Source organism: Pterocles gutturalis, unplaced genomic scaffold (assembly GCF_000699245.1).
Source record: "Pterocles gutturalis isolate BGI_N339 unplaced genomic scaffold, ASM69924v1 scaffold17059, whole genome shotgun sequence".
NCBI lineage: Eukaryota > Metazoa > Chordata > Aves > Pterocliformes > Pteroclidae > Pterocles > Pterocles gutturalis.
Genome location: NW_010133555.1, coordinates 18,977 through 42,453, shown reverse-complemented (window position 1 = coordinate 42,453; position 23,477 = coordinate 18,977). Strand labels below are relative to the sequence as shown.

At 44.3% G+C, this 23,477-nt stretch overlaps 1 protein-coding gene across 2 annotated transcripts in view; it reads left to right on the top strand.

The window, feature by feature from the left end:
• The first annotated feature begins 527 nt into the window (after positions 1-527).
• Positions 528-23,477, top strand: part of SETD5 (SET domain containing 5) — a 40,724-nt gene continuing 17,774 nt past the window's right edge. The window contains exons 1-15 of one of the 2 annotated variants that reach the window (XM_010081286.1): positions 528-704; positions 4,466-4,571; positions 5,450-5,661; positions 5,981-6,039; positions 6,448-6,635; positions 7,663-7,701; positions 9,225-9,467; positions 14,603-14,751; positions 15,076-15,193; positions 15,622-15,731; positions 16,017-16,263; positions 16,466-16,546; positions 18,913-19,176; positions 20,072-20,392; positions 21,965-22,207. In XM_010081286.1, coding sequence (XP_010079588.1) covers positions 634-704; positions 4,466-4,571; positions 5,450-5,661; positions 5,981-6,039; positions 6,448-6,635; positions 7,663-7,701; positions 9,225-9,467; positions 14,603-14,751; positions 15,076-15,193; positions 15,622-15,731; positions 16,017-16,263; positions 16,466-16,546; positions 18,913-19,176; positions 20,072-20,392; positions 21,965-22,207 — 2,451 coding nt within the window. In that variant the 5' untranslated portion in view covers positions 528-633. Of the gene's footprint in view, positions 705-4,465; positions 4,572-5,449; positions 5,662-5,980; positions 6,040-6,447; positions 6,636-7,662; positions 7,702-9,224; positions 9,468-14,602; positions 14,752-15,075; positions 15,194-15,621; positions 15,732-16,016; positions 16,279-16,465; positions 16,547-18,912; positions 19,177-20,071; positions 20,393-21,964; positions 22,208-23,477 lie in introns of both variants that reach the window. The other variant, XM_010081287.1, reaches the window with a different exon arrangement.

Here is a 23,477-nt window from a genome sequence, read left to right as displayed (position 1 = left end):
TGCCGGTCGCGCTAGCCCGTGCCGTGGGCCCTGTCAGTGCATGTTCAGGCTGATCCCGAGCAAGAGGTGTCGGCTCAGTCCTCGGCTCTGTCTTATTGTCCTTCCCGATGGGGCTTTGCCTGCAACTTGTTTGGGGAAGGAGTGGGGAAATGCTGATGGAGGCTGTGGGTGATGGGTGACAGCTGCTGCTTATATGCAGGAGGAGCTAATAGATTGCTTATCTGATAATTAGTCCTAAGTTTAGTTGGGGGAGGGGGGGACTGTCATTATCGGCTTTATGGCAGCGCAGCTCATTGCATGTCAGTCCAAGACTGTAAAAAAAACCAAACAAACAAACAAAGCCCCCACCGAGCGACTACCATCTACCTTTTCCCTGGCCCCACGTATGAAAATGAAGTAAAAATGGTGTGGCATGTCACTGATGGAAATCTATTTCTGCTTTTCTTTTGCTGTGAAAGCTTTCTTTAGGGGTATACAGGGAGAGCTCATCCTGTAACGGAGATGCAATGCTTTGTTTCTGCCTTGGTAGGTTTCCCCATGTCCGTGACGTGTTGGCCGAGGCTCTGCGGCTCCTCTCCGCCCTCGGAGCGGCCAGTCGCTGCCCTCTGGACTCCGTGATCCCCGACGGGCGTCATGAGCATTGCAATCCCTCTGGGAGTCACCACACCAGATACGTCCTACTCCGACATGGCTGCAGGATCGGAGTGAGTGTTACCCCACGGCGGAGGAGGGGAGGGTGTCAGGGCTGCCCTGGAGCGGGGCTGCAGAGTCGGTGCTGGTGCTTTCTCCACTCGGGAGAAGGGGCGTGCTGGTCCGCTGGCTGTACGAGATGAATGCAGAGACAGACTGAGTGTTTAACAAATGCAGTGTTATGGAAATTGGTAAGTTTGACACACGGGACCCAGCAGAGGAGAATTCCGACAGTATAAGGCACTCAACCACAGGTTGGCTAGTAGTCTATATTCAAGTGCGGGCAGTTGTGCATTTGCTGTACCAATGATTGGTGTCGGCAAGGTACAAGCCAGCTCCTTTTCCAAAAGCTGTATTGTACGAGGCCTCCCTCTCAGTAAAGCCTGCTAGCTCACACTCCGTACCAGTCTTCCTTGACTGATTTCTGGACCCCTTTGAAGCTTGGCCAGAGAGTGAGGCAGCATCAGCCTGTGTAGACACCTTTGTTTTGTTTCTGCCCCAAGCAGGTTCCAAGAAGCACACCTCAGTGGGCAATCCTTCAGGGTCCCCAGCATAGGAGCCTGTGCAGGGTTCTCACCGCAGTCCTGTCTTACAGACTTACTGTTTTGTTTAAGAGACTCTGCTTCTGCAGGAGTCAGGAACATTTCAAATCCAGAATATAATTGCATTGTGATCTTCTCTTAAAACCCTTGTTAGAATGATGTCAGCTTGGATGAGTACTATGTTTTTGTCTGGGGCAAGAGGGAGGGCTCAGGTTACTTCTGTGTGCTTCTACCTTCTGCTTTCCTGCATCCTTTGAAATACGGACTGTAGCGTCTCTTTACAAAAATTTATAAAGGACACTGTAGAGATAGATTTCCCATGTATTATTTAAAGGTATCTGCTGTGCAAAGGCCTGCATGTCAGATTGATCAGTGTAGAACAGATATTGCTCCAGACTCTATTAATTTTGAGCTGTAAGAGCAGTGGGCTAGGGTATGAATCATTGTTTTTCCTTTTCATCTTGCCCTGATTTGACTATGCACAGAGTCTGACTACACAGTTGCACTCTCTGCAAGGCTGCTAATGCTCTTTTTTGTCTGTTTTGGCACTGGCCCCATTTTAGGCATTCTTTGTGATGCTTCATTCCATCCTAAAGCCCATATTTTTACATTTTTTTTTAAACGGGGAGTCAGAATCTAGTAAGTCACTGATCTGCAGTGGGTATATGATCCTTCACTTTTCAAGACTTAACACTAAGTATTGCTTGTCACCATGCTTCTCCCACACCAGCGCTTTAGAGACTCAACATGCAGGAATTTTAAACTGTTTATGACAGGAGAAAGAGTGCTAAATAGTTTACTCGTGTACTAGGCACTTTGCTTTCAGAGCTGAGCGTGCTAGAGAGGAGAGCCAGATATAGCTACGTATGTCCCTTGTAACATTTAAATATCAAAAAGACTGTGTAAACCTTCTGCAAAGCAATTTCTTTTTCTCTGGTTCTAAGAAATTTGTAGGTCCAACTTGAGGCTAGGCTGGAGTGCTTTGAAAAAAGACTGTTGAAGATTTCTGAATTAGTTTCTCTGTCAGTTTTATAAAAATTGGGACTGCCAGGACATTATTCTCCAGGCTTTGCATTGATGCGTTATTACTTGCTGCTGAAGTGTCCTTCGTGAGTCTGTTCAAAGTTAAGGCTGTCCTCCACTTCTCCTTTGAAACTCTACCAGTTTGATGCATGGAGTCTGGGGTACCCGAGCTTCTTGTCTCTTAGAAAGGATTGATTTTGAAGATGTGCATCATGAAGGCAGTGGGAGGTAAAAGGAAAACTAGCTGGCCATCTTCTCAGGCTGAGCTTTAGCATCTTCCCCTGGCCTCTGATGCAGAGGGGAGGTGAAGATGCTGAAGGGTGTTTGTGTTCATCTGACGGTGACATGGAGGCTGCTGAGTAGTTTTGCTGTGTTAATCTGACTGCATACTAGAAGTTGTTGAAGCTCCTTGGCGGGCTGCTGCAGAGGAAGCATTGGCCCCAGCCTTGTTGCCCCTGGACACCGTTGCACCAACAGTCATGAAGGTTTATTGCTAATGCTTGTGGCAGCATTGCTGGTATTCCAGGCTGACTGTAGTTAAGAATGTGGGTGAGTTGGGCAGAGGACGGACCTGCTCTTTAGGCTTTTTTCCTTCCAATATTGTTTCTGAAAATATGATTAAACCTGAATGGATTTAACTCTACCAGTCTGGAAGTCCTAAAGGACTGTTGCAAAAATCCAGCAACGCCGGATTATGTGGCAAGCTCTGCACGATGTCTTTTATTAAGAAGTCTATCCTCTGAGAGGTATCACCAGCTGTATCTCCTCCTTTTGGCAATTTAGCTGTAGTTACACTGAAAACTGACTGAATTTATCATGTCATGCTGCTAAATCCTGAGCTACAGAAGTGGGGTTTGCACAAGTTTAAGGTCTTCTACTTTCTGCAGTTCTTTGTACAATAAATTATTGCTCCTTTATGTTGCAAAGACAGATCCACCTTACTCCAGAACAAGCCAGCAGCTCGGAAGGTTAGTGTGTTGGAGAGTGTATGAGCTTTAGTGGCAGGGTGGGGCCAACTTCAGTGCAGCAGGGATTTCAAGAGCTCATAGAAAGTCCAAAGGGCACAGGGGTTAGTGTTCATGGGTGGTGCCTAAACGCTGCCCCACGCGTGGCCACTGGCCCTTGGTGCTTGACTGCTGCCTGGTTCACACTGACAGTATATAAGACCCACTGAGAATCCTCTGAGATCTCACCCGAGCAGCAGAGGTCCAAGGTAAAGTTTTCCTTTCCTTTTTCTTTCCTGCTTGCTCAGCTCCCTGCTAAAATTTTGAAGATTTCAGCTGCAGGCATGATCAGTAATATTCTGCTGTATTCTGATACGGGACCTGCTTCTAATCTGTGCAGAGGTTAGCTTAGATCTCCTGTAACAGACAGTGTGGTTCCTTGCTGGTATTCTGCCTGTAGCCTCATTATCTAATATTCACTGCATTGAACTGCAGCTGTACCTTCTCTGAGTAGGGTTTCTGCAGCTTTCTGCTAAGGATCTACCTTTCATTTTTAGCTGTTTTTTTTCACCACCATGTGGTGGAAGAGTGCATTGTACCTCAGCAGCAAATTTCCCCTTCAGCACATTGCACACCACATTGCCGTAGGAAGCACAGGGCAAATCTGGTTTGTCTGTGACCACTGTCTGTCCAGATCCTGAATTTTGTTGCCTCTTTGTAACAGGAATCTCCAAGTCCTGATAGTTGGTGTCAGGACAGCTGCAGGTTTCACGTAGACTTTGTCACAGGACGTTGGACTCAGCTAACAATGAGTTTCTGAGGGAGAGAGAAGCAAGCGCAGATGCAGGAAAGCTGGTTAGCCGCTGTTTGAAATAAGCTATTGCAGAGCGAACATGGCAGTGCTGCGCAGTGGCTTTGCGATTAGGCTGGCTGGGTTCCCATGTGAATGCTGAACTAGACCCAACTTCCTCAACTATAAGGAACCTGAGCTGCTTACATGCTAATTATCGTTTTAACTTCCCAGATTGACACCCAGTTTACTGAATTATCCAGGGTGGCCCTTACTGTTGCTTCCCTCTGTTGAGAGCAGGTTCATCCTGTACAACTTCTGCACACATGATGCCTGGTGAAGCGCATAATAATACCTCGATTTAGTGAAGTTTCTTCATTTTGAGCTCATGTGTCGAATAGGAAAGAGCAGTGAAATAATGGCATTTTTCAAAATGATGTTATATTGATGGGTTTTACTTCTGGCCCTTTCTGCAGCCCAGAGTCTGTGGAAGCTAGTCCAGCTGTCAGTGAGAAGAATGTGTACTCCAGCCACGGCTATGGGGCCACCCAGAAACACAGCTATCGCGGGCTGCCTTACGCAGTGAGTACTCTCTCTGCAGTGAATCAGCTCTTTACTGTCTATTTTACTCTTTTTCTCCTTGTTCCGTAGTTCTTTGCCTGTTAAGCCTTAGGAGTTGGGGCTTATTTACTAGGGAACACTGAGTTACAGCTGAGTTCTGCCATACATTTTGCATTTGTGTGTTTATTGTTTGTGAAGTCTTACATACTCTGTAGCAAGCTTTATTCATGTTCTAGGTGATAGATGTTTTTTTTTAACTAAGTATATGAATGAAGTGTGAAGATATATGAATATATAATATTTTCCTGGTGGTAATTTTATGCCCCGTTTGGTCTGTTGTGCACTATTTACACCTGTCTCAACTGTGCAAATTTTCGTATTGGTAACTTATAACTATGAGAAACAAGGAACAGTCAGGAAGAGTGGGAGCATGGCTTGAAACGATGGGATGAACAGGGCATCACAGAATCATTGAGGTTGGAAGGGGCCTCTTGAATCACACAATCCACCCCCCCTGCTCCAGCTGACCCTGAGCAGGTTGCCCAGAACTGTGTCCAGTTGGGTTTTGAATATCTCAACAGATGTAAACTCCACAACATCTCTGGGCAACCTGTTCCAGTGTTTGACCACTGGTGTCGTCTCAGATTATTAGCAGTACAACAGTTAATATTGAAATGGCCTAGTTGTTTTCATAGGTTTTAAATTTAATTCATTGGTGCAGAAGAAAACCATTCACGTCTTTCAGAGCTATTGCTTTACCTGCTTGGTAGATTGAGGAATTCAGGCTACTCTTTTATACCAGTTGTTAAATAATAACCTGGGAACTGTGGATTTGGGACTTCAATTTCTAGGCATCATATCTTCACGTTAAAAGTAGTACTGCAAATACTCATTTTCAGGATCATAACTACGGAGCCCCTCCTCCTCCAACACCACCAGCCTCTCCTCCTGTCCAGACCATTATACCTCGTGCAGAACTGAACGGCCTGCATTCGCCTGATGAGGAGAATTCCGGGGACAGCGAGAGCTCCTCAGAAGGAGAATCAATTCCCACTTGGTGCCACTGCAGTGTTTCTCAAGATGGTTTCCTCCTCAAGTGTGAAAAGTGCAGGTAAGCTTTGGTGCAGTGCAGATCTGGACTGCTGCTCATGTTGACTTCTCATACCAAACCGTGTCACGTTTGGGCTGTGGGACAGACTTCCTTTTGCTAACTGGAGCGTTCTTTCCAGTGCTTACCTAGTATTGACCCTCCTCCTTTGCGTTGTCAGCCTGACAAGTGTTGGTGGCACCAGGAGTGGAGATGAGGATGTTAAATCGATGTTCTTATCATCCTGGGCCCCACTGAGGGCACGCATCTTGTGACATCCTGTTGAATTTCAAGTGACTTTACTCCTACAAACCAGCTTCAATTGTGCGTTCTCCTTTGGCAGAGGAATGAGCAGGGGGAAGGTGATCAGACTCCGCCGTCGGAAGCAGGACAACGTGTCAGGTGAGCTTGAGGTTGTAATTCTGATAACGGTGACTTTTGCTTTCTTTCTACAAGACCTTTGTCTTTTGGCTGCTGTAATCATCTAACTGTGATCATTGCCCGCTAATGTTCTTTGCCTCTCAGCCGCTGGGATTTTCTCCTCTCCTTCTGCCTCACCTCAGTTAGCTCTTGGGAAAATCAGATTATCTTGTGAACAGAAAAAGGAAATGTTCATCAGCACCATTCTGTGAGATATCGGAAGTTTGGGAGACCTGTTCCTGGTTTGGGTGGGAAAACTGAGGTGGTGTAGTTCTCTCAGGGAAGAGTTATGCAGGGTCATCAAGTCGTCTTGATGAAAATGGACTTAAGTGTAAGCTGTTCCCTCTGGGATGGATAAAAGCGTTGCTAACGAAGCACTCCTCTGTACAGGTGGGGACAGCAGTGCAACAGAGAGCTGGGATGAAGAGCTGTCTCCCTCTACAGTGCTGTACACAGCTACGCAGCACACCCCTACAAGCATCACACTGACTGTCAACCGCGTCCGGAGAAGCAAACCTAAGAAGAGGAAGAGGAGTACGGAAAAAGCTCGCGCTGCTCCAAAGGCCAAAAAGATCAAGGTATGTGGAGTGAGACAAGGTTGCTGCAGTTCCTGGTGAATGCTGTGTGGTGTGTTGTCGCGAGGAGATTGACAAGCTGGCAGTAGACAGTAAACTTTTGTTCTGTAAGGAATTGCTCTTTCTGGTGTAATAATGTGAGGCCTTGTATTGGTGACCTGCTAGAGGACGTGGCTGTTGGTTTAAAAATTACCGTACTGGGACTCCACCCTTATTTCCCAACGCTGACCATTCATGCTCAGAGCTTGGACTCATATGTTTTCCTTTCTGCTCCATTATGATTTGGGGAAATAGCTTTTGGACTCTGTCTGTTGGTGGCAAAGGGGCAGTCTGGGAATGGAATGAAAAATGAAGGGAGCACAGCATTTCACAGAAGGCTATGTTAAGGAATCTGGGCTGCAGAGCTTCTTGGCACTGTTCTTCAGGGACAGAGATAGTCCCTGTGGGGAAAACTATGTAGGTGGTGATAAACATTTGTTGAGGGACGACTTTACTGTCTTGTTTGTGAGGGTTTGGGGACTGAAATAATTTCGGATTGCCTATATTGGAATGCAGGTGTGTGAGCAGCTGGTTCTTTCCCGTCATCTGCTAGCTTTACCGTGATTGTCCCCGGGTTAGGTTTCCCTGGAAGATCTTCTGGTGGGCACTGATTAAATAAAAGACTGGGAGAAGAAGCCATGTGAAGCCTCCAAGCTTTTTGTTGTGAACCAGCTTAATTCTGTTGCTGGCCCTTTCTTCTGTCAAAGCAAGTCAGGTTTTGCTTTTGATCTTGAGATTTTTACTAAATATGAGGCAGGTCTTTTTTGTTAGAAATCCCAGCCATCAAGCTTTTTCATCAGTTTCCACTGGATTTGAATTGTGGAGTCTTTTTATTCAAGTCCATTGCTTCTTGTGTAGGTCTTCCTGTAATTTGCTGTCTTTTGTTAAGGGTTGGTCTGTTGGAGTAAGATCTGGTGTGGTTCTGGGATGTTAATTCTGAGGAAAGGTTTTATAATACTTTGTGTTTTTTCTCTCCTTGTTTGGGGGACAGGCATTTCGAGAGGGCTCACGGAAGTCTCTGAGGATGAAGGTGAGTGGAACTGAGAAGCCTCTGTGATGGTGGTGGGTTTTTTTCCCCTGTAACTTTGTGCCCCTCTTGGTTTGCCTGGGGAATTTCTGATTGTGGGACCGGCCTCAGAATAATCCCAAGGTTTACCATGCACTGCAAGCAGGCCTGTTCAAAAGGATATCATGGGAATTGCCCTTTGAACCTGGCTTTTGCTTCAGATATCACTTTCTGTGAGCTAATGTCATGCAGTGTCAAGAGATATGACAGATTCGTGACACAGGGGAGTGGGGTGTTTGATGTAAGGGTGTAGAACTGGTTGTGGCCACTCTTCTATGAGGTCAGTTATCATTTGATTGCATCAAAGATATCTTAAGCTTGGGCATCGAAGTAGCAGACAGGTTGAATGTTGGGTGTCCCTAGCAGTGTTGCCTTGTTTCTCTCCACATCCTCTAGCTAGGGATGGATGGGATGATATATTTATCTCTGACTTTCTGCAATACTGGTAGGTGTGGCTATCTGATAGAAGGTTTATTTGACAAAAAAAAATAGACTTGCATTTTGAGATAAACACGTTCCTAGAAACACGGACGTGCCTTAAAGTTCACTCAATTCCGTCTGACCCCAGTACTGTAGCTGACGGTGGCTTCTAGCAGGTGACTCAGAGGAAACAGGACAATCCTGTGGTGTGTCTCTCTGCACACACCTATCTCCATAGTATGCAAGTGCCTTGAGAGGATAAAAATGCATGAAAACTCTTAATGCTTTTAATATATATGATGAAGATGATTGTTCTTCAGTGGTACTTGTCACTAATACCTCAGTGTCACATATGTGTTGGTCCCTTATGAAGGCAGTTAAGTTACTGACCTCTGGAATATCGTTTGTTGGCAATAATTATTGTCAAATAAAGAATGAAGCTTAATTTTTTTTTCTACTTCCCCCACTTCCCCCGCCCCGTTTAAACAGGTTGCCTGATTTTGCCCTCTCTTCGTTACACTGCTAAGGACTTGAAGTTTTAACCCTCTGGGTGTTAGCTTATGCTTTACCTTCCGTTCCTTGAAACCTTTGTGGCCATTTAGCTGGAGGGTTCAGAAGTATTTTGGGATCAGTCACTACAAAGATTGAGGTGCAATCAGCATCATCTAGCATGATGCTGGACATGAGTGGGACAAGCCTACATGAGATTTATTTGCCTTTGTGTGTTCTGTTCCTCTGCTTTTTTAACCTATTTAATTATTTTTTCCAAAGTGACTTAAAATAACTTTTTCTGGCTATGTACTGGCTTAATTTTCTTGTATGTAACAATGCCAAGTACCAGCTCTCAAGAGGTCTTAGTCCTGCACAGAGTTCTCTGTAAATTCCTAAGTGGCATTGTAGTACAATGTTCTGGAGGATGCAGGTTCCTAAAAAGATGTCCTCATAACCGACGCTTTCTTAGCTTGGAATAGATCTGCCTTTTTCGTAGCGTATTCATATGCTCAGAGCACTGTGGATAGTTTTCTCCCGTTGTGTGCTAGCCATTCACCCTTTGCTGTTTGGTGCAGAATTCCCCTTCTGAAGCACATGCCTTGGATGAAAACACAGCTGAAGGGTGGGAGAATCGAATACGACTCTGGACAGATCAGTACGAAGAGGCCTTTACTAACCAGTACAGCGCTGACGTGCAGAACTTGTTGGAGCGCCATCTAAACTCTAATAAAGAATATGTGGGCAAAACCGCTATGCTAGACACAATCAACAAAACAGAGTTGGCCTGCAATAATACCGTCATTGGGTCTCAGATGCAGGTAAGAACCATTGGGACAGAAGTGTGGGGTAAGTCGGGTCCTCTGGTTTCCAGACATAAGGTGTGGGTGAGCAATGTCGTGGCTGGTCGTGTAATTTCAGAGCGATAGGCATAGATGTGATATAAAAGGGAACAGAAGAGATGCCAGTACCAAGACAGATTCAGAAACACTTACATTCAACCAGATCGGTATTGCTAAGCTGGGTATATTTTGTACACTTCTGTGATATGGTTCATGGGCATTTTACCATAAATACATTGATTGGCTGCTGAATGGCTTGAGGCAGAACCAGATCTATCACTTGCTGGAGACAGGAAGTTTCCTGCTTTCCAGATGAGTTTTCCAGTCTCTTTTTTTTGTTTGTTTTGTTTTGTTCTTTTCTGGCTCATGTATAAGCTAAAAGAGGGTAAATTTAGACTAGACATTAGGAAGAAATTTTTCACTGTGAGGGTAGTGAGACACTGGAACAGGTTGCCCAGAGAAGCTGTGGATGCCCCATCCCTGGAGGGGTTCAAGGCCAGGCTGGATGAGGCTTTGAGCAACCTGGGCTAGTGGGAGGTGTCCCTGCCCATGGCAGGGGGATTGGAACTTGGTGATCTTTAAGGTCCTTTCCAACCCAAACCATTCTATGATTCTATGATTCTGTGTTGTATGGAAAGCTATTTTAAAGAACATTTCAACATTATTGCAGTTATTTTGGATGATTGTTTGGACTCTAGTGATACTGCACAACTACAATTGATTTTAGGGAACTGTCTCTCCCTAACTTTTGTGTGATGTGCAATGATTGGTGTCTTGCCAGCTTTACGGACTGCATGTAGACAAGGAGAAATAGGAAAAGGATGGGTTTGTGTAGTATATGTCCTCCCCACTACTCTTCTCAGCTGATGTTTCAGTGGGTTCATGCTTTTTTGAACAGAGCGACATTCCCACTCAGTTCAGGCTTTGTGGGGCTTCCTCGTCCAGGAGTATGGAGATAGGTGCAACTGGAGAGGATGGGCTCCAAAACGGATGAGGGGGCACCTCTTCCATAGAAGGGGAACAGAGTCAGAAACCTGAATATCAGGTATATGTTTGTGCTTGAATCATTCTTGTTTATATCAGCTGACTCACCGCTCTGTGAAGTTCACGTGCTCCCTCCCACCTTTCCCTTTGCTTTCATGTCGGTGAAGCACAAGAGGCAGAGCGCAGGTATTGCCAGTAAGGGAGAGTGCAGAAAGAGGACTTTGGACCCAGCTTCCTTCTGCCCTTGCCTCTAGCTCTGCAGTTATAAGACCTCTGTGGGCGTTGGGGAGAAATGCTCCTACTTGGCTACGTGAGGAGCCTTCCTAAAGAGAGCAACTGAGGAAATACAGGGAAGGAAAAGTTGTGCTTCTCTAGAAATCATAATATTTTCTGAGTCTACGTATCTCCTTCACATGAGTTTTAGGGAAAGTCCTGAAATAAGTAATAAAACAGATATTGTTTCTTTTTATCACCTTCATAGAGTACAGCAGGACAGATGATTGTAAAATACATCATATAGAAATGTGCTTGTTCTTGTGCTCTCTTGTCCTCTCCCTTCCTTGTACAGACGTAGGTTTTCCCCCAGGGAAAAGTGGCCAGCATTCCAAATCAGAAGACTCCAAATGCAATATACCTCAAAGAAACAAAAAGATAGAAAGTTAACAAACTTTGTATTGAGCTGCAGTTACTCTAAACAAGCTGTAGGTATGTACCTAGCATTGCGCACGCTGGGAAAGTGTAAATGGACTTAGTGGTTTGTAGTTCCTCTTGGGTACTGAGGAAAAACCAGATGGCTGTCCCGTCCCGGGCTGTTGCTTGTCAGCCCCTATGTCCTGGTTTTCTCTGCTCAGCAGATGGCTGTGGAGTGGTGTAAGGAGGAGAGCCTGCACTGGTGTGGAGTGCATGGTCTCTCATCCTGTGCTTTATATTTTCGTTCCGCTCATTTGTCTCGTCTTTGTTAGACAATGTGAGACGGCTTCTTGATTTGCGTCAGATGTCTTTTAACTGGATACCATTATGGATGTAAAAATAGCTTTTCTGGGAGATAAGGAAATAGGTACTTGGAGCCAGAAAAAAAATTAGGGAGGTTGTGTCAATGTGCAAATAGCAGCTGTGTATAGAAGGCGGGTATCGTAACTGCCCTATTTGGCCATGAAGACCCTGGAGAGAGGAGAAAGGAAAAAAAAATAAAATGTTTTATATGCTCTGCATATTCTTACAGTTGAGAGAGTTGTTTGGCTTGGCTAAACAATGATGTGAGTGTATACTTAAAAACAAAAAGAGAGAGAAGAAGAAAGTGTGACCCAAGAGCTTCTGCGAGCCAGGAGGAGCAGGGAAAGATGGCTTAAGAGTTACACATGCGGGAAAGGGGATTTTGATCATCGGAGTGTTTTGGATAAACCAATTCTCAACTGTCCTAATGATGCAAAGGGAAACTTAGGAGAATATGAAGCTGTTCGGTGTCATGAATAAAATCATCTTAGTGCTGGCTACTGCCAGATGCTTGACAAACTGAAAGCTGTGAATCACTTTTCTGCCTGCCGTTGCCAAACCAAACCCAGGGTCAGTATTTGCCCTTTGTTGCCTCTGATAATTGCTGACTTGAGCTCAAACCCCTGATTGATTTCACATTCTGAAGTGAAGAGCGAAAGGGCCTTTATAAAATAAAGCCACCGTGTATTATGCAGATGTTGCTCTGCAAACATATCAGAACAGTTTTGTCTGATTAGCAGTCAGCAATCCCTAGCCGTTGACGTGAATAAAGTCATTTGTTCTTTTCACACATGAAAGCGTGGCAGCTAATCCTCTTCATATTTCTAAATTCGGCAAACAAAAACAAGCTGAGCTAGGGTCTTATCAGAGAAGCTATGAGATCATTCCTGTTTCACCAAACTCAGATAATCGTTAAATTTTACATATGCAGAGATTTTCTTTCCTTCGTGGGCTCTCTTGTCCTCGCACCACCCCACCTTATCCCACCCATGTTCCCCAAGCTGTTCCCCAGTAATACAAGTCAGTCATGGGCCAAAAATGAGAGTGAGATCTACCAGAGACTAACCCACATCTCTGCAAAATACGAGGAGAATTTGATAGAGGAGTAGAGGAGAAGCAGGTTGGGAGGAACCACTGAAGGTCATCTGGTCCAACCCTGCTGTGCAGGGCCAGCTTAGATGAGAAACTGATTATAACAGCAAACAAGTGGTAGCATAGAAACAAAATTATTTGACTGGAGACATGCTTGTGTCTCAGTCCTAATTTATCTGTTAGCTTTGGATACTTTCTCCTTATCTCCTTCTGTCACACACTAACAGATCTAGTCCCATTTATTTCTTCTCTGTTACCACGGTTGGATAGTATACCCAGTGGTTTTAAAATAATTTAGCCACAGAAAACTCCTACTACTCCCAGCATTGTAAACAGTCTTACAGTTTACTCATGTCATGGGTTTGTTGATCAGAAATCGGGGCCAGCAGTGTGGCTACTTAGTCTGGAAATAACATGTTTCTTTTATGCCAGTTCAATGGGCTTGGGGAACCCTCTGTGAGCTCCCATCAGGACCCAAGATGTGAAGAGATGAAGGACACCCTGCAAGGCTTTTCAGAGTCTCCAGTACACACATCCAGGTCTTTCCATTTGCTGGCAGATACAGTAGTATGGAAAAGAGATATACCCCGCAGGCATGATAAATGTGGCACTGGATATTTCTCTAAGAGGATATTTGGAATAGCAAGACCATTTTTGCCATCTGCATAGGTTTCAAATGAATATTTTTATAAAGCTATCTTCATCCTCAGCCTGTGTGAGAGAAGTCAACAAGTAGATCTTACTTTACTGCCTGATCCAAGATCTGCAGTATAATGTCATATTAAAACAATTAAAGTCGTCTTCTTCCCAAAGGAGTTTAATTCAGAGCAGATACAAGACTGCTACAAAAAAAGAGAAGCCTGTGGTTCAGTGCTTTCATATGGTCAGTATGGTGGGTTTCGTTTGGTTCCCAGTGCTGGGTGCCCCCTTAAGGCATTAACTTGATTTTCCCAAGGTTAGAACATCATACATTCTGTCATTGTCCGGACAGAGCCTCTTCTCAAGCTAGTGTGATTTTTATCCATTTGAGCAGGCTGCTCAGCAGCTGTTTCTGTGAGTGGAATTCTATCAGGAAAAGTTGGGAGCTTGCTTTTAATAAAATCTTGTATTTTACTTTTAATTTAGATAGATGACTGTCATTACTACTGAAGTAAGAACACTTATGCCTCAATTCACTCCAGAAAAGTATCAAAACCGGGTCCTTATGTGCAGTGAATAGCATGCTTAGGAAAGAGCAGGCTTGGCTCTTGTGGTGAGGCAGCCAGCCATTGTCACGTAATTTTTACTTGCAGAGAGGTCCAACCTGTTAAGAAAGAAAAGTCCTTCGTTTTTATGGAAGAAGTCTTTCCTATGCCCTAATATCCCCTCCATTATTCTGTAAAATGTGTAATCTTTGGATGTCTCTGCTTAAAGAATGTTGTAGTTTCATACTGTCCAGACATGTTGTTGTGAAAATCCATCGTAGCTGTAGTTTTTAACATAAAGAAGAATCAGAAAATTGTCACTACTTAGTTAAAATTTATTTCTTCATGTTAAAAAAAAAGTGCACAGCGCTAGTTGAGCAGGCAGATTAAGATTTCTGGATGGAGATAGAAATTGCCACCTTAAGTCTTTGGCTTGTTAGCTAGAATATACCATCCTGTGCAGAAGGAAAAGCTTGTGCTTTTTCCTCTGAATGTGTGACAACATACAATTCAGGGAAGACTTGAGTTATGCTGGCTGTGAAAGTGGCCGTAATTGCAGAGCAGTTCCCTGTTAGCAGCAACTGACAGGTCTGGTTGTGCCTCCTACCTGTGAGACTGAAATACTTGGTCTGATAAATTTGTAATGTTGAAGGAAAGGAATAAATAGTCTTTGCTTTTGATAAATATTATCAAGGTCATTGGTCATCACTAAACTGTTGCAGGATAAACAGTATATTCACCTGGCTGAGTTTCTGTATGTTGACACTAGATTAATTTTTCTTTTCATGTAGGTAAAATGCTCTTCATGAGTTAGAGGTATCTGGTTTAGGTTCTCATGTTTTGCTCTGGTTTTTGTTACAGCTGCAGCTGGGAAGGGTGACTCGAGTTCAGAAGCACCGGAAGATCTTGAGGGCAGCAAGAGACTTGGCACTAGATACCCTTATAATTGAATATCGAGGGAAGGTTATGTTACGACAGCAATTCGAGGTCAATGGGCATTTCTTCAAAAAGTAAGAGTACTATGAAGTGATTAGTATGAGAGCATCATGGCACGGAGAGACTGGTGTCTCTATGGGATAATGCACGCTTGCAGGGCCCTTGTCAGCTGTGCCATCCGTAGAAATGTGAAATCAAATACACAACTTCAGCTTGATGCTCTGCTTACGGACCAAAACCCTCTGAAGTAGATCTGTTAAACAGTGGTGAGGGAAGTGCATAAACCTCCAGAGCAATAGCACTGACGGAAGCGCTGCTTCCAGTGAAGTGAGGATACCTGTTATAAGTGCCGTGGGAATGAGGTATTTTGGGATTGAGACATTCTGTTACTTCTCCAGGCCATACCCCTTTGTGCTGTTCTACTCCAAGTTCAATGGCGTCGAAATGTGTGTTGATGCCCGCACCTTTGGTAATGATGCCAGGTTCATCAGGCGTTCCTGCACTCCAAATGCAGAGGTAAATTCTCTCTTCACCATCACCGTCATCACAAATACATGTTTTGCACAGGTTTAGTGCATTCCCTTTTTAAGAATATTCAAACTTAGAATGCAGTAAATGGGGTAAATTCTCTGCATCTCTGCCTGTTTGATGGTTTATACTTGGAAGACGAGACCAGAAAGTTTGGGAACGTGAGTTTTTTCTTGGGAAGGAAAAGGTTTGTTTTCTGGCTTTCCTTTGGCTGTAGAATGATAGTTAGGGGAGGCAGGTGGAAGTGTTAAGTGGAAAAGCACAGGATGAGAGAGAACAGGCGTTTCCCTGTAGTGAATTTAGACTGATTATTCATGGAATAGATAAAGAGCTACTTTGCAGAAGAAGGCTCCCCTCTTGTAAGAAAGAAGTGCGACTTGTGGAGATGTTAGTTTCTCTCTGCTTTGTTTAACAAGGTTCGTCATGTGATTGCGGATGGGATGATCCACCTGTGTATCTATGCTGTTGCCACCATTGCCAAGGACACAGAGGTTACCATCGCCTTTGACTATGAGTACAACATCTGGTGAGTCCTTCACCTCGCCCGGGAGCTCTCCACTGCCCTCCTGGACTGGACATCTTCCTCCAGCCCTTTCCTCGCATTCTACATTTTGCTCCGTTTTCTACTGAATTGCATTTTCCGGCTATTCTGTCCAGTTCTGCTGGCATATTCTCCAATAGAGGCCATAAGGTAGCCTGCTGTCCTTGCTTTGGCACGTGGTGAGATGTTTAGTAGGAGTTGCATTGAATGTCTCTGTACAAGGGTTGAGAAATGAAGAGTGACACGAATTATGTTTGTGTTTTGGAGCAGCAACTATAAAGTGGACTGTGCGTGTCACAAGGGGAACCGGAATTGCCCTGTGCAGAAACGTAGCCCAAATGCTGCAGAACACCTACCTCCACCTGTTTTAGGCACACTGATTGGGGCAGAAACACGCCGGCGAAAAGCCCGTCGAAAGGAACTAGAAATGGAACAGCAGGGCATTGCGTCAGATGAGAACAGCAGTCAACAAGCGGAGGAAGTTCCTGAGGGACCTGCTGCAGTCAGTGACAATGAGGTAAAACTCTCAACAGTTTGTTATATATATTTTTATAGTTCAGTGGTTTGGAATCTGATCCAATACAGGCCTGGGATCTTCAGAACAGAAACCACAGGAGGCCTTTTGTAAACCTTTAGCACCTTAGATTACCATGGGAATCTTGATAACTTTAAAACTTTTTAATTTTGTTTGACATACTGAGTCTGGGCTTCTCTTTCAGGTAGCAGAGAAGGAGGAGAAACAAGAAGGGGAGAAAGAGGAGCCTGCAGATGAACAGGGAGCCTTGGTCCACAGCCGACGGGCAAGTACCTTTCTCATTCTGGGTATCATCCACCTTAGGACTTGCTTCGTGCAGTGACCAACAGGTCCAGTTGGTTATTTCACTTGTTTCAACACAAATTCCAACTGTCAGTGGTCTTCAGTAATTTGATTTAAAAAAACCCAACCAACCAAAAAAAAACCAAAACAAAAAAACCAAAACCAAAAAAAAAAAAACAAAAAAAAAAACCCACAAAACCAACGAAACAAAAAACACCCAACCAACCCACCAAACCAAACCCAAAAAGCTCCCAGGTTGACTCCACACCACAGGATTTTTGTTAGGGTACTGCAGGTTAGAAGGTACATGACAGATTTGTTTCCTGGTGGAAAGGTTTAGCCGTTACTTTCAGGGCTACTCTAAAACACACCATTAGCAAGACAATCGGGACCAGATTCAGAGAAGGTAATTTCACCCTTTTTATGTTCCCGCTGCCCTTCCTTATTGCCAGTACAAGAACTTGTGGAGCCATATGATGAACCAGAACCTGATTCTTGTTAAAACTTGACCCATTTTCCTGGGTTAGGTTTGTTATGTATCTGTTCCGTGTATGGGTTTATAAACATGTTTCCGTATGGGAAAAGGGTAGGATCAAGTGGCAAAAGTTGAGGAGTAGACCACCAACAGCACTGTTGGCACAAGTCAACAAAATTTGCTGTGTTCTTTATTAGGAAATCCCTTTGTGCTCCAAAATCATTATTGTCTTAATCAGTCATCTTGATCAAAATATTTCTTAGTGCCCTTGAATCTTGATAGCACAGTTCCTTTTCAGCCTCCTTCTGTACTGAGTAGAGCTGGGTTTTTTTTCTTGTGCTTCTTATGACACCTGGGATAGCTCCCTGGATTAGAATGTTTTATGCATGTGAATGGAGCTGTTCTGGCTCTACTTAATTCACTAGTTTGAAACAAAACAACATTTTAAAACTCCTAACTAAAACAAAACAAAAAAAATCCTCCACAAACCAAAACAAACAAAAATCCCAGAGTAACCAACCAAAAACCCAAGGAAAAAAAGTGCTCCCATCCTTCACCAGCCAACAAAGGTGTTGGAGCTAGGAGTTCTCTTTGTTCACCAAATACCTTAATCACCCTTCTTTCTCTAATCAAGATAAGGATCTTCTGTGTGTAAATTTCCTGAGAATGCTTGAAGTGTTACGATAGTGCCATCCCGCAGAGACATCCTTGGATTATCTCATGGATTTTTTAGAACAGGCAAAATAAAGCAGGCAGGTTCTATTGAAATTCGAGTAAGAGCAGTCTTCCATCAGCCTGGCCTTAAGCTTGGAGGGAAGATTTAGTTTTAATGCAGGGAGGCTGCTCTCTTTCTGGGACAGTGTAGTTCAAGTGAAGTGTCAGTTTCCCGTGAGCCTCTAAGCCCTGTTCCTGTATGTTTCACCAGTTAATCTCCTTTAATGAGATTCAGTTTTCTATACTTAGCACTAGGTAAATACCAGTACTTATAGTTTTCCCAGTCCCTAGTTTTTTGTGTCTGTGTTGGATATTTTTAAACAGAAGACTGTAAAGGCCAGGCTGCTATGACTGACTGCTGCTGTGTGCTTCAAGGAACTTTCTCCTCCATGACAAGTCTCAGAAGGCACTTGACCCCCCTTTTTAAAATCCACTTGATTCAGCCAGTCACTGCACCATTATTGTGCTGGGCCGTTCACAAACATAATTATCAATTATTTCTGACACACCTAGGTGATAAGATTTCCTGTCCTTTCTTTTTACCTAATAAATAACTTTGTTTTGCCTCTTTCTTCTCTCATGTTCTGTTTTTCTTATCCACTATGTAAGCCGCTTAGACAAGAGCTTTTATTTGTGAGCTGGGTGATCTCCTGACATCAGGGAAGGAATGAATCTGGATCATTTTAGTTTGTGTGGTGTGTTATACTCGCTGCAAATTACTTATTCACTTATTTCTCTTGCCTCTGGCTTCTGTTTGCTTCTAATGTTTGGTCATTAGCAAGTAGCTTTATTTGTTTCCAGGTCACCTCTTCACTCTATTCTTTCGTATGATTTTTAGTTCTTCAAAATTATGCACTTCCTTGTGGCTATTTTATAAATAAAACTCAGTAATATCTAAGTGGCCCTATTTAAGAACAAAGTCTGTTTCTTCTAGTTACTCCATGAACACATGATTATGTTGTTGTTATTCTGGGAAATTTGCCATGTTGAAAAATGCAAATATCTGAAAAGAACTGCTTCTCTCTGTCCCCTTTCTGGCTCTTGTCACTGCTGTTTGGCAGTTGTTCTGCTTCCTGTGTTGCATCCCTTATCTGTTCTTGCTGCCTCCTCTTTATGTGCCTAATTTGCAGTGCTGACTTAAATTTACTCTTGTGTTCTAGTCCCGGGAAGACAGGAAGGTGGAAGCCATCATGCACATGTTTGAGAACTTGGAAAAGAGAAAGAGGAGACGAGAGCAGCCATCAGACCGTAACAGCACTGATACTGAAATCAACATCAATTCTGAAGCTCCTGAGCTGGAGGAAGTAAAGACAGAAACTCCAGAAACGGAAGATGCAAGTTCAGCACCAAGTGCTGCTGCTCCAAACGTTCCTACCAGTAACAACAGTACTGGGGTGAACACACGACGGTCTTCACAAGTGGCGGTAAGACAAAGATAGGACTGCTTAATAGCTTGTACCAAGCTCAGAAGCAGCATCTCTGATCATAAGATCGTTCTGGCTGGGAGGAGCATCATGGGGTCTGTAACCATTCTGCTTGAGGAGCACCGGGGTCAGCTCTGAGGTCAGACCAGGTTGGCCGAGGTTTTACCCAGTCTTGTCTTGAGTGCCTCCAAGAATGGAGAGTACACAGCCCCTCTGGGAAACATCTTCCAATTCATGACTCTTCTCATGGTGAAAAAATTTTGCCTTGCATCTGGTCTGAGCCTCTCATTTCAGTGTAGGTACATTGATGCACCATTGTGTCTTCTTGGTGGCTTCATTCTGGATGGAGAAAACTGCTTTTAGGTCCCCCTAAGTCTTCTCTTCTCTGGGCTGAACAAGCCCAGCTTCTTCACCAAGTGGGCACCTTCTGCACTGGTGTGAGCTTAATTTGGATGTGTAACTGCAGTGGTTGAGGAATTTTTTTGCTTTTTTCTTTGGTTTGGGTTTTGTTTTTGTTTTGGTTTTTTTTGCCTGATCTACTTTGGTTATGTGTGTTCCCATTGTGTGACAGGGCTGAGAGGCTTGCCTGGAGTTATGCACATCAGCTCAGATCAGGAGTAAGAGCCAGTACCCTGAGACAAGTGGAAAGTTTCATACTACTGCTGTCTTCCCTAAGACCAATGTTGTTTTTGACCCCTTTAAGAACACAGCAGACAAAATAAGAACATGCCAGTGTTTTAGAAGGGTCCCCAAAGCCACTTTATGAGTCAGTACAGAGTCCAAACAGATTTTGAGTCAGGTAGCGTCAATAAATAAATTTCCCAACTTTAACCCTGTATGCAGAGAAAAGGAATAGTCTTAGAGGTGCTCAGACTAATGACAGTTTATATTGTAGGATGCTGTCCCCGAGAAAACAGTTGCGAAGCCAGCTCCAGCAAAAGCCTCCAGGCCTCGACCAAAAAGCCGCTTCTCTCGATACCGGACCAGTTCAGCACAAAGACTGAGAAGGCAGAAACAAGCCAGTTCCCAGCAAGCTGAACTCGCACAGACTGTCCCAGAGGAAGGGAGCACTGCCAGCTTGGTAACCGCAACAGATGTCAGCAATGTGGAAGGTCCAGGGGAAGGCAGACAGTTGACGGGATCTGACCCAACTGCTATCCTGGCTGCAGGATCTCAGTCTAATCGAGCTGCAGTAAAGTACCCCAAAACTAAAAAGGTAAGTATGATCGAGTGCTCAAACTGGAGAGGTGGAAAAAGAGGTTTTGTGTAGCCTTTGGGGAAAAGTCAGCTCAGGGGACACAGTTCTTCAAAATAGTTGGAATGATGTGACTTTATGTTTACTGTATTATTTGTTTTGTAGTGGCTAAGAGCCCCCATCATGGATCAGAATCTGGCTGCTTGGCCCTGTGCACACTAAGATCTGAAAAATAAATTAGCTGATCTTTACAGCAAGTCTACATAGACCTTGGATACCGACAGGTAGAGGTGCAACAGGAAGGGTGTCACTTTTGAGTGCAGCAAAGAATCTGGAAAGAGGCAAATTATACAGCTTTGTGCGTGTGAGGAAGAAACTGCTTCCAGCTTGAGGGGCCCTGGGGAGAAAGGTTGGAGAGGCTTGGCAGCATAAGGAGTCGGGTGATGGAGGCTGAGCCCTGAGGGAGAGAAGCAAAGCAGATGTTTTAGTGCTGGTCTGGAGGGCAGTGAGAGGCTTAGGAGATGGCTGGCGAAGGCCATGGGGACAATGAGCTGTTTGTGTTGTTCGTGCAGGGGAGCAAGGTACTGACAGAAGGATGAGGAGTGCTGGTGGTTCTGGATCTATGCACAGTTGGCAGCAGGATGCAAAAGTGGTTGTTACACCTCTGATGGCGTAGCTGGCACTTAAAAACTAGATGTCAGTAGTTTGCAAAAGAGCACTAGCTTTTGGGTCCAAAAGGCAGGATGTTTATTAGAGAAGGTTGGATGCATATGATCTCTGGAAGTTTTCTGCATATTCCCAGTGTCTTAGGAGCAAGGAGGAAAAGACTGTCAACCGAGAAAGTTACCTTAAATGGAGCAGCATAGAGGTGTAGCGAGACTTGCTTAAAAACCACCTTGATATAACCAGGGTTATTGTATCTTGTAAAGGATGGTAAAACAAAGGTTCTCTTGTGTATACCGGCAAGGGAATCAGGTGATAAAAGTGGAGCCATTATGTTGTAAAGATTAGTTGAAATTTAAAAATAAATTTAGAATGGCATAAAAATGCATTTGGTGTGGGAATCGGTGGCAGTATCTTTTTGGGATGGGGTGGGATGGGGTGGGATGGCAGGCTGGGAGGTATTTGTTTAGGACAAAGTAGAAGAGGTTGGCTTTCAGCTTAGAATTGAAGGCCAAGAGGGAATGTGACTGCGGACTCTAATGTACAAGCTGGGAGAAACTTTTAAGGGAAAGGAGGAAAACTGCCAAAGATAGCGGGCAGCTGCCACATACTGGGCGTAAATTAGCCATTAATACATTTGGGGTTGCAGCTAGAAACTAGTTTTGAACATGATATTCAAGTTTTGGGAGAAACTTCTAATAAAATTAATGGAGCATAAAATCAAGCCACTTCTGTAAAACTGGATTACCTGTTGTGCCTGCAGCAGATGAGACTTGGGTTTGACACAGGAAGTCCTGGGGATTTGCTGAGGAGGAGAGATGTGTAGCATACGGGCTGACCTGAGCATTGCTTCCCCATGCGCCTTTGTGCCGTGTTGCCTTTCTTCTTCACCTATGCTAGTTGCATTGACGTGTGTGTTTTCCCCTTCAGTACCTTGTTACCGAGTGGCTGAATGACAAGGCAGAAAAGCAGGAGTGCCCTATTGAATGCCCTCTGCGCATTACTACAGACCCAACAGTTTTGGCAACTACCCTCAATATGTTGCCCGGTCTCGTCCACTCCCCACTTATTTGTACCACACCTAAACACTACATTCGTTTTGGTTCACCTTTCAACCCTGAGAGACGTCGAAGGCCCTTTCTGTTGGATGGAATTTACAGCTCCTGTAAAAAGGTATGTTTGCTCATGTCTCACCTTCAGGGGCTATATACTCATCAAGCTCTTGCTGGCACACTTGTAAAGTTGCTGTGTTCTCTTTGAGCCTATTTCCATGTATTTCTGCAGAGCTGGCTTTGCGTGGTGTGTCGGTGCGGTCTTCGGGCTGTGTTTGCTGACCCTCTCCTAGGCAGGGTTCAGTTTTCATCCTTTTGCGTTTTACCATGCTAGAACAACTGTTCGGTGACTCTCCTCTCAGAAGAGTGTACTTTCAAAGCTGCAGTGGCTGTTTGTTATCCAGCATATGTGATTCAAGGAGTTATAATTGTTGCCCTTAGAAAGTTTTATGTTACTACTTTAACAGTTCAGAGGATGGTTGGCATTGTGGGGGTAGGACAGTGTTGCAGAAGACGTCAAGAATGCAGTGCCTCAGTCAAGAGCCGTTGTCTTTGGAGAGCCTTTGTTGTTTAGAAAGTTTTGAGTTGGCCAGTAAACTCATTTACCCATCTGCAGGGCAACAGCAGTTCAGGTTAGTTTGCTCAGTCAGACTTCTATCAGAAACCATCTTGCCTATCGCCTGCCACCTTTGCTCAGAGGCTCTTCCAGTTCCTGTATGATTACCTGAGAACAGTTTTATGTAAATCCTTTCTAATCTTCCAGTCTTGGTAGCTTTCAAAGTCAGATACCATGTCCTGGTTTCTTTGCCTTCCTTTGAGGGAGCTTTTCCAGAGAGAAGTTTTGGACTTCGCTCTTTCCACCTTCATCCAGTTTGCTGTCATGCACTAACAGGCACCTACAAAAAGCAGCTCGGGTCTCTCTTGGGTATTTCCTTTCTAGGTAAAGCTCTTTCGTATCTGCTTGTATGAACAAAACCATATTTGTTTCCATGTGCCTGGGCAATCTTGCTGTGAATCTTTAAATTGAGAGCTGCGAGCTTAGAGCTGCTTTTTTCAACCCTTAACACAGTGTCTTTGAGCCTCAGGGAAGAAAGAAGCATCCAGACCAGAATGGGAAGATTTATTCCAAGTTCTCCGCTTGGTGGATTTGCTGTACAACAGCCAGCGAGCTCACAGCTTGGTGAAAACTGTTATGGAGCAGGTCTTCCAATCTCTTGCTGCCTTTGGCTGTTTCCTCGTCATATGATAATTCTCACTGCTGCAGAGGGAGTGGACTGGTCTCACTATGGACAACATCCTTTTAGTCCATGTCTTACCTGAAGCTGAGTGTCCAAAACTGGCTGTTGGGTTGCAGCTGGAGCGTTTTCAGTGCAGAGAGTTGCTCTGTGTCT